Below are 16,201 nucleotides of genomic sequence, written 5' to 3' on the forward strand. Positions count from 1 at the left end.
TCAAAAAACGAATGAAAGGGGCAGATTTCTCACAAACATCACAGTGGCCCCACCTGTTCCCAGCGCAGGAACTTCCTGCGAAAGCCTTCCGCAGGAAATCACGTCCAGAAAAAAGGCATGGCATGTGGAGTTTGGAAAAGTTTACCGGTATGTGGCGAAGGAAGCGGATTGCGTACTGAGTAAACTCAGTGGGGTCTACCATGATTTATATATTTTATCCAGTCTGTCCATCCATTCTGTCCATCCATTTTATAAGATAATTTTAGGGCCTTAGCTCAAAACCTACTCATATAAAAGACAAAAGTCAGCCACACCAAAAGAAACATCATGAATTGAATTTATATCATTGAAAAATTTGGGCTACAGAAGTTTTGGATCAAGATTATATTTGTTATTTTTACTTTCATCCATGTTTTTTGATCCTTTGAACAGTTTGGATGAAAAATAAACATCACATTGAGGCCTGGGAAGGTTTCAATGGTGGAAATCATTATTTCCACTGTTTCCTACGGTATGGTCCACTTGAGATTTTTATAACCTTTAATTTTGGGTCAACGCCTAAAATTAGATGAAAATACAGATGAAAGGTGTGGATAAATTACATAAATTCACAGTGGGCCCAACTTCTTAGCATTACATTCCAATTTCGTGGCCGAGTGGGTGCAAGGCAGAAACGGAGAAAGATCCGGAGAAAGATCCGTTAACGGATCTAACGGAGTAGCATTTATACCAAGGGAACATACCAGTGGTATCTAACCAATGGCGCTTTGCCACATCGTTCAGTATCCAATCCGCTCCCTCATTAACTATACTTTTTGCATGGTGGCCCATTAAATGTGTTCTGAACTAACAGACGGTTTAGATTGATTGATCGAGCTATCCAAGTGAATCCATGCAACTAGCTGTACTATGAGTTAAGAGGCGACAATGGGCTGGGTTTGGGCCAGGTCCGACTAAGGCCTCCCAACATTTATGCATAAGGCCTAGGCCTAGCCTGAATCGAGCATGGGCCTAACACAGCGTGTGGAAGCCTGAGCAGAAAAAAAAAAAAAAAAAGGCCAACCCAACCCATGACAAGTATATTTAGGGACCATTTTGTTTTTTATTCTGGTTAGCTTGATAGTATACCCCACTTTCAGTTCACACTTCACTGTTGGTGACCCCCGTTAGGGATGGATACCAAGGCCTCAGTGTTGAAACCAGGTATCTTTTACTCAGTCTACCACTTGAGCTATAGATCAGGGTGTATTTAGGGACGTTTGGAAAGTTAGTTACTTACTGCAAGGTACTTACGTAATAAGTAGCTTATTTTGGTTTATTCTTATTAATGATAAAAGTACATGGCATGTTAGGTAGACACTGTACTTATTAGCCAAAAAGTAGAAAGGCAGGTTTGGTTTTTCAGCGACACAAGTATTTATCTTTCAAGTTCACCGTCCATTATAAGTAGCTTATCTTGGTTTATTCTTATTAATGATATATAAAAGTACGTAGCATGTTGGGTAGACATTGTACTTATTAGCCAAAAAATAGAAAGGCAGGTTTGGTTTTTCAGCCACACAAGTATTTATCTTTCAAGTTCACTGTCCATTATGTTGGGCCAACCTTTGATGTGGATTTTTCATTGCGTAGGTACACTTGAAAATAGAGTCCTTACATTTTTGGATGGTACCGTAAAGCGAGCTCGAAAGAAAACAATTGCAAAGGAAAAAGGGACGACGAACTTGGTCACAAAACACATGTAGCAACATGGGCTTGGTGGTTTCAATGGTCCGCACGGTTTTTATTTTGTGGGGTATGTAGGCGATTTAAAGAAAGGAGCGCCCCCGCCCACTTCAACATCTCATTCCAACCGCTCATCTCGCCTCACTATCATTGGTGGAATATGGACCTCTCTCTTCACAGCTGGTGCATTCGGCCTCTGGTACTACTTCCCACTCATCGATCCTGCCTTGATTCATTTCTCCTTTCCTCTTTTTATTTTGAGATTTTGATTCAAAGATGTCTGTTTTGAAATGGGATCGGAAGGCCGGAGAAGACGAAAGTGCAGAGCGCGCTGAGCGGCGCCCTGGACAGCACTCTGGTGGCGCTCGCCACAACCAACCTCAGCATCATTGCTAGTGAGGTCCCGGTGTATTATGTTGTCTTGGAGTATCTGCTGCCCGTCGCCGTTCATTTGCTGCTCTTCAGAGCAGATCTGCGTCACATCCTGCAGTCCACCGGTGCTGCTTTTGGCTTTCTTGCTTGGATTAGGTAACTCTTATTAGCGAATAGTAGGGCTTTTGATAGTGCTTTACTTTGGAAGTCTACTAAAATTGTATATGCCATCGTGGCCCCACCATGAAGATCGCCTCTTGCAACATTAGGTTGGTACACTTGTCAGGTGGGCCACACATGTACATCAGTTTTAGACTGTTGTCAGGTCTGATCTATATCTCCAGTGTTTCTGCATGTGGTGGCCCACTTGTTTGGTGGACTGATCTGATTTTCGTGTCAGGTGTTCTTCATTGTTTTGGTCCACTGTATGGACAGTCTTGAATGTTCTAGGCATGACTTGTTTGCACATGAACTAGGTTCAGGACTAAATCCTTAAGTAGATTTTAAGAGGATAAGGTCTTTTATTAGATGTTTCTTTTATAATTAGAATTAAAGAGACATAATGATTAAAAAGAGAGTAAAAAAGAAAGGTAAAAGATAGGATTGAAGAACGTTTCAATGTTGCTACCTTTAAGGTTGCCCCATACTATTATATCAGTTTGCAAGTGGGTTAAAAGCAAACCCGCCTCCAGGATACAACAAGCCCAACCTTTCGATCTGAGAATTGTGTCCTTATATTTGCAAAATCAAAGTGGGTGCCTACCAGACACAACAACCTCAAATATGCCCAAGAATAAGAGAAATTACTAAGTTGTGTCATTCAGAATAGGATTACAAAATAGCAGAAAACTGAATCTTGGTCTAAGAAAGCTGTAGAGATTTGAGAGACAGGAAGAGAGAGAGGAGAGGCTTAGAGTCTTTGGAGCATATTCAGCCACTCTGAATAGATACAGACCCCTTCAGATGCTTTTTGATGGGTTTGCTATATTTCGAAATCTGCCATCACCCCAATTCAAATTACAATGATCTCTAGATCCAACCCATCTAATCACACCTAATTGACCCAGGGGCACAATCCAACAGTCTGATCAAGCAAGTGCAAAGTGTACTTCAAGCGCCCTTCCTCATGCATGCACCACAATGGCCTGAGGCACTCATGTGCCTGCTGATGGGGTTGCTAAGCACCTATGAGCAAACACAGTAAGGCTTGCATATGAGAATACTATACTAGAAAATCAACCTTTTATGAAGCTTAAAATATTCCCATGTATATCTGATGTGGGACTATTTTAAAAGACAAAAAGGGAGAGAGATGCAAAAAACACAAAGTCCTTTTCATGAAAACAAAACCACACCTTTTCTCATCTTTTCAGAATTTCCATTTTCTTATTTTAATACAAAATTCATCATTTCATATCTACAAAATTGGCATTGAGTTTTGATCAAATAAGTGGTCCATTTATTTGTTTGTTTATTTTGAAAAACACTGAAATAAACTGTATTTAATCATCGAGCTATTTTAATTTTTAAGGTTTTTACCTTAATTACTTTCCTCCATTTGTGTTATTTGTTACTAATGTCTTAGAAATAAAAAGGTTGACCCCAATTAGTTGGGCACAATACCTTTCACTGACATTGAAAATGCAACAGTGATCAAGAGCTTCTGTATGATGTAGAAGGTATACCAGTATTTTAAACTTAAAAATTACATTATGTAGTTCTTTAATGTAGCTCTACACTTCACAAATTGAAAATTACCATCCCGCGGTGACCGCATCACTTCCTGGATTATTCATCTGTTTTGGGTGGAATCCATCCAACTTAGAGCTGTTTTTCAATTACAAGTTCTGACATTTCATATCTTCTACAGTTTCCCCTTTGAAAACTTGGAGGAGTTTCCTTTTGCTGATGTGTGTTCCGAAGTAACCATAGTTTTCAGCAAAAATTAGTAGGATTTACAGAAACGCAACACTGAAACAGCATACCACTTAATTCCACCAGTTGTAGCTATTGCAATTTTCAAAATTTGAACAGTAAATACAGGAACTCCCTCAAGCCTTCTTCTATGTTCTGTGGGATCATCTTAAGAAGCTTCTTCGCTGCTTTGACCTGAAAAAGAAGCAAATCATTCCATATAAATGGTACCATATAACAAGAGAAGCTCTGTTTCTTACCTGTTTTCTGCTTGGAACAAATTGAAACATGTGAGACCTTTCCTGCATAACAAATGGTAAACAATGTTGAAACTAGACCAAGGAAAATGATCATATAGTGATAGTCAACACAAATGAGTTCATAAAGATGATGCAAGTAGATATGTCATGTAATTAGCAATTTGGCAACTGAAATAAAATTGTTTATGGAACACAAAGTCTCATTTTCTAAAAGACTCTAATTGTCCAAAAGAAAATAAATAGTCCTGCAAGTCTGCACCTTTCAAATGCCGACTGATATTGCAGTAGAATTATAAAACATATGCAGCTTTGTTAGATAATATGTACTACATGGAAGGTGGAAGAGAGTCAATCATTTGCACAAAACTTATTCAACTCAAAATTATAGTCATACTAAACCTCCTCGAGTTGTGGATACCTTATGGTTAGTTTACAATATTCTAGGAAATGTGACATCAATTTGTTATTTATGGTTAAACCAAGAAATCTCTCATCAAAACCTTTTTCACGAGTCTCATGATCTTGCTATTTAAACTATAGAACACAGATAGATGTAGATATAGACAACCAACAATAATTGGATCATTCGGAAAAACTGGAGTACCCAACTCAGATGCTTGGATATTTGCATAAGGTATCCGCTACACAGAGACTTGGAATTCTAATTCAAATGGGGTTTTGAACTCTTGACATAGATTTGTTGAACCATTGTTTCTTTTTTGTTTTCTTTTCTTTCCTTTTCTTTCCTTTTCTTCTTCTTCTTCTTCTTCTTCTTTTTTTTGACAAGATTGCTCACTCCATTCAGAAACTGTATCTGTTAATGAGGCACCTTATACGATTTTTTAATGTACTTAGATGATGCATGGTTTGTTTTAAGATTAAAATGTGTAAGTGGTTGTTTTAAGTTATCAAATTTGAAGGAAAAAGTCAAACTTGTGTACTAGTTGCTATTTTCTATGGATTGTTTTGTTTTGTTTATCATCTCCTCACTTTATGTAATGGATTAAGGGAGCTATTGGTTTTATCCTCTATGAATTTTCCTTTTTTGTATTTAAGCATGAACTCTTGCAAAAATTGCATGAACCTACAGTTGCCATCTCCTCTAAAATTTCAGTGCACCCACAAATGATATAGGGCAAGGTGTTCCATATCCGTTACGATTCGCCTATAAATGCCGATGTGTATAGGTAACGGCCATGACCGTTATGCGATACAAGGGTAAAATGGGGCAGTTGGTTTTTGGGACCGTATCAGCCGTTATGGTGGTCGTAAAGGCCGTTACGGGGCATAATGATCGTTACCTCCATAACGGTCAAAAAACAACCACTTTTTTCTATTTAAATCTATTTCTCTCCTTAGCTTTTTCACTTTTCTTGTTCCAAAAAGTCTCGTAGATCATTTTACAAAAGATTTCGACCACTCTTACTAAAGTTTTTAAGATTAAAACTATAAATTGAAGTGATTTGATCGAATAGATCTTGAAAAAAAAAATATATTTAAAAAAGTAGTATTTATGCCTTTTTTATTTCTAGTTGTAATGCTTGATTGTAATGTGTAAACATTAGATACATATAATCATATTCACAAATTCACTAGACGGCCCGATACAACATTCTCACCAAAGAGTGGACCGTTACTCTACAATAGACATGTTCAAAACAAAAAACGAATACATATATAGAATATTTACATTGTTCTGGATTTTCTACATAAATTTTCATAATTTTTCGGTCAAAAGAACATTTTCAACCATTACAAGAGTCAAACCATTATAGGAGTCGAACATTTTCATAATTTTTCTGTCAAAAGAACATTTTCAACCATTTTCAAAAAATGGTCCCTATGATTGATAATTGCAGTTCTTATCTTGGTTTCTCATGAATGTTTTATTTAGTAGGGAATCATTTCGCAAAGAATCATGGATTAGATCTACACAAGATTGTATTAATGCAGGGGCATTTTCACACTGGGTTCGAGTGGGGTCGCTTGTTGGATGTAGGGGCAAACTTGGGGTGGATGACCCATGCGATTTGGGGTCCACGGGGGAGATCTCGTGTTCGAGACTCCTTACTAGGGGTGAGTAATGCGCATTTCATACCAGGCTCGATTGGAATAGCCCGTGGGATGCGGGGACACACTTGGGTGGGCGGCCCATGTGATTTGGGGCCCACGAAGGGAGTTCAGGCGAGGTCCTAACCCATGAGATGTGGGGCCTGGGCTATGAGATAAAGGGATTAATTCGCCATACTCTAACAGTTCGAGCTTTTAAAGCAAGTGGTTAATTGTCCTGCATCAAATTGGTATCAGAGCGGGAGGTCTCGTGTTCGAGACTCCTCACCGGGGGTGATTAATACAGGGGCATTTTCACACTGGGCTCAAGTGGGGTCGCCTGTTGGATGCAGGGGCATACTCGGGGTGGGTGACCCATGCGATTTGGGGTCCACGGGGGAGATCTCGTGTTCGAGACTCCTTACTAGGGGTGAGTAATGCACATTTCATACCAGGCTCGATTGGAATAGCCCGTGGGATGCGGGGACACACTTGGGTGGGCGGCCCATGTGATTTGGGGCCCACGAAGGGAGTTCAGGCGAGGTCCTAACCCATGAGATGTGGGGCCTGGGCTATGAGATAAAGGGATTAATTCGCCATACTTTAACAGTTCGAGCTTTTAGAACAAGTGGTTAATTGTCATGCATCATGTATTCAAACAGGCTATTGATACAGGTCTCAAAGTCCAGTTCTGTAAAAGTGGAGAAGCTTATGAATGTCGAACGATACTCCTATGTGGTGTACATTAGCTCGACTGTGAGGTCTTTTGCATTCAGTCATAAATGGATGGAAAATAGAACTTTGACAAAGTTCCAAAGTCTTACATATTACTTCTACGTTTTGTACTAGCCACTTGAAATTTTTGATACATATTGGCCAATATGATATGAATTTGTCAATAATCTGCTGACCTCTACCAAAATAAAGGGGTTTGGATCTTCCAATCTGATGGAGATTTGTAGGGCATCCTCCATCTATAGTTCAGGTTCCAATCCTTTTATTTTAGATTACATCTTCATTATGAATCTGGAAAGTTGCATTCCCATAGCTTTTATCATGACAACGAACCTTGAGTGAGCAAACAAGCTCCAATTCAAATACCTTATTATATGTCATTGAAGCTTTTGACACTGGATGTGTACTGTTTGGTAGCTATTGGCTCAAAACCTGGTAGAAAATTATTCATGTCTTCTTCTTCTTCTTCTTCTTCTTCTTTTTTGGTCTGTGTGTGTGTGCGGGTTACGGGGGACTTGTTGGATCATCTAACTAGCTGGGATGTTGGAACATAATCTATTATTGCAGTTTAATGTAGACCAGTGTATTTGGAAAAGTTGCACCAGTCCTCTATCTAGACCAGTGTATTTGGATGTAAGCTATTGCAGATTGCGATTTCTCATTGATTGTGCTTAAAAGATGAACTTCATTTCTCTGGCCTACTGATCACAGTGCTACGAAGGGAAACAACTTTTTGAATTTGATTGGGCTCACATGATAACATCTCGCCTTGTATTGTTGTGGACGATTTGCAAAGAACAACACTTCACAATTGCCCGATGCAAAGATGAAGAAATTTACAGAAGATGCTATCAAATTCAAAATGGATGACAGTATGTGGATTCATAATTTTCACACTATCCTTTGTGTTTATGTTTTAATTGAAATGAACATAAAGTTTGAAGTTTACTGTTTTTTCTTTGGTTTTTCTATGAATGAAGCATACCTTCAATGTCATGATATTTCCTTTCTTGGGTTTTTGCAGCTGCTGAACTGTATGACTTTGATGATGAGAAGGTACATGTTGATTTCCCTAATTTTAATATTTGAAGATGGGCACTATGAGTTGTTGCTAATGTATTTAATTCTTTCATAAGCTCTGTTTATTGATTTATTGCCTAAAAAAATGTATTCCCAACCCCCTCCCCCCCCCCCCCCCCCATCATTTTCCTTCATCTCTGAAACCCTCATAGGGAGCTTTTGATTCCCGTCGATCTCTTTGTCCAAATAATCGGATCAATGTAAAATGGAGAAAATTGATCTCTCCTGCTTCTTCTAGATTATGCAGATTTGTCATCCATTCGCAGAACCGATCCGATGATAGCAACTTCAGAACAGTTGGATTTAAGATGGATGGATGGGATGGAAGTTGGATCAAGTTGGTTGGGAGAAGCATTTTTGGTTTTGCTGCTGCAGCTACCACTGTGATTGCCATCAGCTGCGATTCCTTGGGCCTCGCGGAGTCTCTCATCATCGCTTTCCCTGCTTCTCGTGGAGGGCTTGATCGGCCTCGTGAATAGGATTGAGAGGGCCTATATGGTCCTTGGCGACTACAGTGGCGACAACTCCTTGCTAACTCTTTGGGAAGCCCTTCCGTTCGTCGCTGTCATCAGTGGACAGGTTTGTCTCTCAATCTGTTTCCATATACTTCAGCTTCTTCATTTTTGTTGAGTTGTGTGGTTTATACTTTGATTTTATTTCATTTGATTGCAGAATTCTGCAAAATCATCGATTTTGGAGAGCATCGTCAAGCGGGATTTTCTTCTTAGGGGATCTGGTTGGAGTCTGAATTTTTTTTTTAATTCTTTTACTTGTATTATTTATTTTTTTGAGTTTTTTCTATGGTGGATCTTGTGGTATTCTTGAAGGGATTGTCATATGTCAGCCATTGGTTCTGCAGCTGCACAAGATAGACAAAGGACAGATGGAGTATGTTGAGTTTCTTCACTCGCCAAAGAGGAGATTTTTAGGTTTAGGTAAATCTTGTTTTTCTATTGCTTCGTAGATTCGATGTTTGATTTATGGGTCTTTTTTGCCCCGAAATCTCCCCTATATTGTCGCTGCTTCTTGATTTTATTTTCACCTTGAATTCTCTCAATTCTAATTCGACGAGTACACGCATACAGCAACAAACATCTTCAAGTAGGCAGAGGAACTGCAGAGGCAAAGTAATTACTCTCTACTGCCATTGATCCGAAATGTTTTAAAAAAAATAAAATAAAATTAAATAAGGTATTTCCACCAAGCTCTTTTTTTAATCATTATTTAATAAGTAGGTTGATTAGATTATTAAATGAATACATGGATATGAAAAACTAACATTGAATCATGAGGGAATGGAAAACTACAGATTTCATCTGTTACTCTGCTCTACTTTCTGGTCCGTGAATTTGTTTTTGTTTTTGTTTTTTTATTTTTTGTGAAATTCAATACAGTGGTTGATGAAGGATTTATTTATTTATATATATGATGAATTCTGCCCCTTTTTCTCAATAATCAAGAAAATTAGAATTCCTCAAAAAATCATTTTCACTTGAAGGTATTCAACTCGGATATGTTCGCAAGCGCAAATTGGGTTAACTTTGTACATGAGTCTGTCCCTCATTCTTGGATCTTTTGTCGCAAACTTCTCTGGAAAGTAGAAATTAGCTATTGTTTCTAGCTTTTGATGCATTGATGATATAAAAAAGTTTATTCTTTTTTTTTTTTTTTTTTTTAAATAAAAATAAATTATGGGATGTGATTGTAGGATGTGCATTTCCAATATATTAACTGTAAGTTGCAGGTATCTTTGTTATCTACTAAAAATTTTCAGTAAAATTATTCTTATTCAATGTATAGAATGTGATATTTTTAACAAAAAACAATTGAGGCAATAACTTACAATGCATTTTGCATATTTACAAACAAGTCTGTCCGCAAACATATTAGGATAGAGAATGTTAAAAATTCACCCTACAAAAAAAAGCAAGGAACTTGTAACATTATGGTTAAGTTGGATTTCTGCCACCAATAACGATCCAGCCTCCGGTGGTGATAAACAATCGTAAACTTTAATTTTATTTTGATCTTTTTTCCCAAAAAATCCAATTAGATTCTTGTTTCATGTATTTAAAGCATTATGTTGTTGCAACTTAAAAGTAGTCCATGGGGATCCATATGTGCTGATGAGCACAGGACTTGCATGTCATTGTAACGCTTGTTGTGCATCGCCTTTGTATTCTTTTTTACGAAAGAGTTACCAAAGGTGCAATTGGTGTTTCTAGGATTTGGTTCATGAGGGAGGAGAAGTATCTTATCCATCATTGTTATTGCTAAGTTTGTAATAAAAACTTTCTTTGTTTTGTAACAATTGATGATGAAGCTGCACGACAGTAGGTGTGTTGTTAGCTCTGCAGATTTTACCTGTTCCCTGTTCTGCATAGCCTTTGGTTTGCTCATTTAAAATGTGGTACTATATTTTGGTTTCGTAGGTTAGTTCGAGAAAAGTGTTCACAATCAACAATTAATTTGATTTTGGGAGAAGAAAACACCCTTTTGAGTAATTCTTAACTGATTCGCCTGCCATTGCATGGTTACTACACCCCACGCATCACGCATTGTTATAAAGATTAAGCTTTCCACTAAAGTTGAAATACTACTTTCTCACATAAAGTAACCTGGAAAAGACTGAAAAACAACAAATCTTCTTTAAACTCTCCCAAAGTTGAGTATTCACCTAATTAGGATAAAACTCCCACATTCCTACATAAGGGTATCTACACCAAACATTTACCATAATTGTATTTTTCTAAAATCAGTTTAAATATCATTTCCAAACACAGTTTCAGGAAATACAAAACCAACCATCCTTACAAATGCCCTAGAATATGGATGTTTGATCCTTATGGCCTAACCAGAAAAGAACAATCTGTAAATCCAGGAAAAGGGACCCTGTAAGACCTTGTAAGCATATGACAAGAGTAAAAGTATGTTCTGTCAACTAAAATTTTGAATAAGGCGATATTTATGTTCTATATTTGTATTTGGACCAACATGGCAAATTCTTTTGATGATATGCCACGAAACAAAACCGATCCATCTACCAAACTGTAGTGGTAAAATATCTATTTTTTCCTACCTTGTATTTGTCTTTTTAATGCCTTTCCATTCCAGGAAACTTTGAAGAACATATTGGAAATTGGATATCCAAGAGATGACACTGGATATGAAAATTCACCTCAATCAGAGTATATTGACATCCCCCAGTACAGGCGAGCAACACGTGTGTTTGCAGCAACCCTTACTCACCAACAGCTTTGATTCTGTTCACTCATCATTACCTCCTAGCTTTGCCACACTACTGACAAGCTGTTCAACAGAAAATTTGAAAGGTTATGATATGCAGACAAGAAGTGTTGTAGTCCTGGCATATTGTTGTGTAGATTTTCTTTTGTACATTGTTCAAAAAGCTTGTGGCCTGACTGAAAGCCTGGTTGAGTTGACCTGTTCAAAAAGGTGGCAAAACATTCCAAGTTGATGATTTACTTGGAGTATTAGCAGTTTCAACCCAGCAAGTTTCTGGCTTGTTGAAAATGAAGTGAAACTTTCAATTTCTTCTGGGAATTGCTAGCATTTTGTTTGGTATCATCTTTTTGTTGATTCCGTTAACTCCTTTACTGCTTCCAACACAAGGAAAACCCAACTGAAATTGGTGAACGTTTGGCTTGTATTTAGGGCTGTACATGAACCGAGTTAGCTCGGTTAGCTCGCTCGACTCGACTCGAAAAAGCTCGATTCGGCTTGGTTCGAAACTGAGTTCGAGCCGAGTCAAGCTGATTTTTTGAGCTCGAAAAAATTTCGAACCGAGTTCGAGCTTGCCTGAGCTCGACTCGACTTGGATCGAACCCCAACTCGAATCGAACTCGGATCAAACCAGTTCGGTGACTCGGTTACTTTGATATTGATGTTCCTCACCAAGTGTTTGATGCAATGACTCTCAACGAAGTGTCTGCTGGTGGCAAGGAAGGTATGTATATGAAACAAATATCCTTTTTTTTTTTTTCTTGATTTTAATGTTGCCTACAAGGTGTTTGATGAAATACCTGTAAAACTGTTGCTGCTCTTTTACATACAGTGAGAATTTGAAGGTGCAGTTCATGTGTTTGTGAAAATGCCGCACAAGCGAACTTGGCTTGAACTGGCCTGAGCTGCTGACTGAACCGAGCCGAGCTGGCCAGTTAGGCTCGAGAACCGAGCCGAGCCGAGTCGAGTTGTGCCAAGCTCGACTCGTGTACACCTCTACTTGTAGTCTTGGTTTCTGCTAGCTTTTTTTTTTTCCCAGTTAGCTTGTTAGTACACCCCCACTGTCAGGTCACACTTCAGTGTTAGCCACCCCCACAAGGGATTCGATACCATGACCTCAGTGTTGAAACGAGGTATCTTCACTCAGTCTGCCACTTGAGCTATGGATCAGGGTGAGGTTTCTGCTAGCTTGTAATTGAAAGGTCCCCTTCATGGTTACTCTTGTAATATGTTTTCTCTTTCTGTATCAATTTCCTCTGACCAATGTTTACAAATGTTGCAGAGGCACCTGAACCAATGGAAATAGAATTCATGTACCAAATCATTGTATTGTTTTTTCTCTTGACCATTCAATTTCTTTGATACAATGTTCCTGCTCCTCCAATATATGTTTATTTATTTATTTTGTTCTTTTTGTTAGCAGAGATACTTGTTGGATTCTTTTGATTACACAACTAGCTCAAAGTATTTGTTAGAGTTAGAGTTAGAACCTACATCAAGTAATTTGATTACACATTGGATTTCAGGGCTATGGACCGCGAAGATGATCAGCCCAACAGTTCCATCCATGTTCAACAAGCTAATGCATGAAGTGGCTCGATGAGAGCTTTACCAGTTCGGTCTTCTCCATTTCATTCGACAGTGTGGCCAATCTAGGAGGGGACCACGTGAAGGATTTTTATTTATTTTTATGTATTCAAGACCATTTTCAACGTATTGTTGTAAATATTATATAATTTATTGTAAAGTATTACAAATTTGTTTAATATTCATTTTTAATTGTACCCTAACAGTTTTTAGGTTTCAAATATTAAAAAATACAGGTTCCAACCAAAAAAATAAAATAAAAATTTACTGGCTTTTGTTGTGGGTTGCACGGCTTTTAACGGTGCTTCTCAAACCTTTGTTGTACTTTGGAAGACATTTATCGACACTTGGACAAACTTTTATTGATGTTTTTAATGTTCCTAGGTGCTTTTTCAGTGATTACTGGTGGCCAGCAATCACTTTTGCCGGCGCTTTTTAAAAGGGGTGCGCTGCCAAAGACTTTTCCCGGCGCTTTTTCAGCTTTCCCAGACACTTTTTAAGTGATTACCGGGCTAGTAGATGTGCCGGAAAAAGGAAAATGGGCGCTGGAAAAGTCTACTCGATCACGGTGGCCAGAAAAATTGCCAGTAAATGATGATGAGCATTAGTAAAGCCTTTGCCAGCGCACCTTTTTTTCAGCGCTTGTCTAAGTACTGATAAAGCTTTCCACGGCGCTATTTTTGACCTTTACTGGTGCTTTTGACTGCCGATAAAAGTCAATTTTCTTGTAGTGTATTTAAAAATCAATTTCAAACCTCAAAGAAAAAAAATGCAAAGGATTTAAAGGTAACGGCAAGATGCATCATAAAACTTAGGGAAGAAAACCATAATGGTCCATTCATCCGGTAGGTTACTGTTGAACTGAGTGAACGGCCAGTGGTCCAACTCAATCTATGTGTATATCCAACCTAGTGATGGGTTGTTCTAACTTTTTTCTTCAAGCAATCCTCGTGGTATAGCCACTAGTTTTACAGGTATGCATGATGAGAGGTGCTTTTGTCATTTTAAGATATTAATATAAGTAGCCTGGCCAAGGGCAAATGCATATATCCTGCACTCACACCAAAACATACAAGACTTCTTGCGTGACATGCAACAACTCCTGTAGGCTGGACTCTTAGTAACAATATAAAATCATGCCTAAAATTTCTATGTTAACAATGTGTGGTCTGCATGTGTTTTGGATCAAGATGACTCTTGGATTATTATCTATTCATCCTAATTAGACTAGTTTGATGAATGGATTGGATAGAATATACACACCATTCAGGCCACACACATAACCTATGGTTGGTGTCCCCTCTTGCATTATTTCTTGTGTTTAGGCCCAACTTAGTTGTGGATGGAGATGAATTTTTGTCTTATGCCCTAAAGTTTCAGGCATACCTAATTTAGGGACTGGATGTCGGGCACACAAAATAGTGGGCTTAGAGCTCAACTGTTGTGATCGAGCTGTGCTATAGGCCGACCTTAAAGGCATGCATGAAAAACTATATATGATAAAAAAAAAAAAAAGAAACTCAATAATACAAGTGTGGCCCACTTGATGATCTTTAGGTTGGGACTTACCTTTATAGGGATGGGTGTCATATATATTGTCACTTTAGTTATATAAATTCTTAAATGTAAGGGAGCAACCTACTGTTGGTGTGAAATTTGGAGTTCCAAGCTATGAGAAAAGCATGAATACCTTTTATTTTTGCGCGTTCCCTTTGAAAAGTGCCCATGATTTGCAAATGGTCTCATTTGTAAGCCCTCGTGTCTGTGCAATAAGCTCATGTATGGCAACACATGTTGCAACATGGGATATAAGTGTGAGATCCAATCCATCCATTAGGTTGGTTTGATCTTTTACATGTTTTCCTAAAATAAATTTGGTCCGCTAAGCATGTAGCCCCTTAAAAGTAGATCAACCTGATTCTTGAGCTAGGGAATGAATATGGTGATACTTTTCTGATGGATGGTTGGATTTTGGCTTCATAGTTCCATGCTGGTATTATGGCATGTAGATGAGCTTTGTTGCACATGCATATGGGCTTAGCAAAGCTCTCGAAAGTTGATGGATGTGAGATTGTAAATGGGATAGAAAAAGTATGATATGTAACCCACCAACCCTGTTCGAAGTATCGGTATCACTACAAGTTTCGCTAGCTAGGGATACGGAAACAATATCGATATTGCTAATAATTTCACTGATAATTGGAAATGCGGGGAAACATAGGAAAAACGGTGGAATTTTCAACGAAGCTTAAAGAGATGTTAAAATGTACATATTTGCATATTTAGAAATAAAAAAAATTACAAAAAATAAAATAAAAATGCATACATAATAAGTTTCCATTTAATGGGGCCTTAAAAGCATGTGTTGTTGTAAGAAATCAATCCAACCATCCCCTCCGGCCTATTTAACCATCCAACCTTCCATCCAAACATCCATCAATATTGCAAAATATCAACAACATGTGATATTTCACTGTGAAATCTTCAGTAATCGAAAAGGAAACAAAAGATTGTGGTCTCAATATCTTGCATGTTGCGATATTGATAATATCAAAATATTATCAATATTATCAATGACAAATTGAACACTACATACGACCATACCATGAAAAAGAAATTTAAAATAAAATTTTTTCTAATAAAGAAAATTTTGATGATATGAATACGTTGGTGATATTATTGAAATATCGTCAATACACTTATGATACAAGCATTACCTACAATTTATATAGTCGAAGATATTGGCGATACGTTGGCGATATTGATGCATTGGCAATGCAAGCAACCCCTAAAATTTACATAGTTGAAAATATTAACGATTACATTAGCGATATTGATACGTTGGCGATACTTAGCGATACATTGCTAATACTTGAAATTTCTGATACTAGTAGCATTATCGGTATCGCTGAGCTTAAGATAAAGATAATATCGGAGATATTTCAAACACTGCCCACCAACAACTATTAATTTGGGTATATTTGATACATCAACACTTCCTTTTCCCTTATGCTAGCTAGAAGGTGTGTAGAGTTAAGCACTTGGACACAATCATCCAGAATGAAAATTAAGCTAAATAGCTTATCTCTCCGTATCAGGTAGGATACATTTTTTCTTGTTTATTCTTCTTTACAAAAAGGTGGGAGCACACCACTTGCAATTTTATTGATATGGAAAACAACCATTTACAATCCTAAACAAAGACAAAAAAATAATTTAAAAAAAATTAAAAAAAT

The 16,201-nt window shown here is 37.7% G+C and overlaps 1 protein-coding gene across 22 annotated transcripts; it reads left to right on the top strand.

The window, feature by feature from the left end:
• The first annotated feature begins 1,821 nt into the window (after window positions 1–1,821).
• LOC131255802 (dynamin-related protein 12A-like) lies at window positions 1,822–13,224 on the top strand. 22 transcript variants are annotated; one of them, XM_058256644.1, is made up of 8 exons: window positions 1,952–2,253; window positions 7,767–7,927; window positions 8,080–8,111; window positions 8,402–8,714; window positions 8,808–8,871; window positions 8,963–9,070; window positions 12,661–12,704; window positions 12,802–13,224. In XM_058256644.1, exons 4-8 carry the CDS (start codon window positions 8,631–8,633, stop codon window positions 12,979–12,981), a joined length of 480 nt encoding a protein of 159 aa, XP_058112627.1. In that variant the 5' UTR covers window positions 1,952–2,253; window positions 7,767–7,927; window positions 8,080–8,111; window positions 8,402–8,630; the 3' UTR covers window positions 12,982–13,224. The 22 variants fall into 22 exon arrangements, with proteins under 22 accessions (XP_058112615.1, XP_058112631.1, XP_058112627.1 ...); XM_058256636.1 differs by having other exon boundaries at window positions 1,955–2,253; window positions 8,374–8,714; XM_058256638.1 differs by having other exon boundaries at window positions 1,955–2,253; window positions 8,383–8,714.
• Window positions 13,225–16,201: the final 2,977 nt, after the last annotated feature.

This window comes from Magnolia sinica, chromosome 9, assembly GCF_029962835.1.
Source record: "Magnolia sinica isolate HGM2019 chromosome 9, MsV1, whole genome shotgun sequence".
Taxonomy (NCBI): Eukaryota; Viridiplantae; Streptophyta; class Magnoliopsida; order Magnoliales; family Magnoliaceae; genus Magnolia; species Magnolia sinica.

Coding starts and splice junctions, on each gene's coding strand:
- LOC131255802 (XM_058256632.1), top strand. CDS start 7,596: ATGTTGGAACATAATCTATTATTGCAGTTTAATGTAGACCAGTGTATT. Junction 7,928..8,079: donor CAAATTCAAAATGGATGACA/GTATGTGGATTC, acceptor GGGTTTTTGCAG/CTGCTGAACTGTATGACTTT. Junction 8,112..8,287: donor ATGACTTTGATGATGAGAAG/GTACATGTTGAT, acceptor AAACCCTCATAG/GGAGCTTTTGATTCCCGTCG.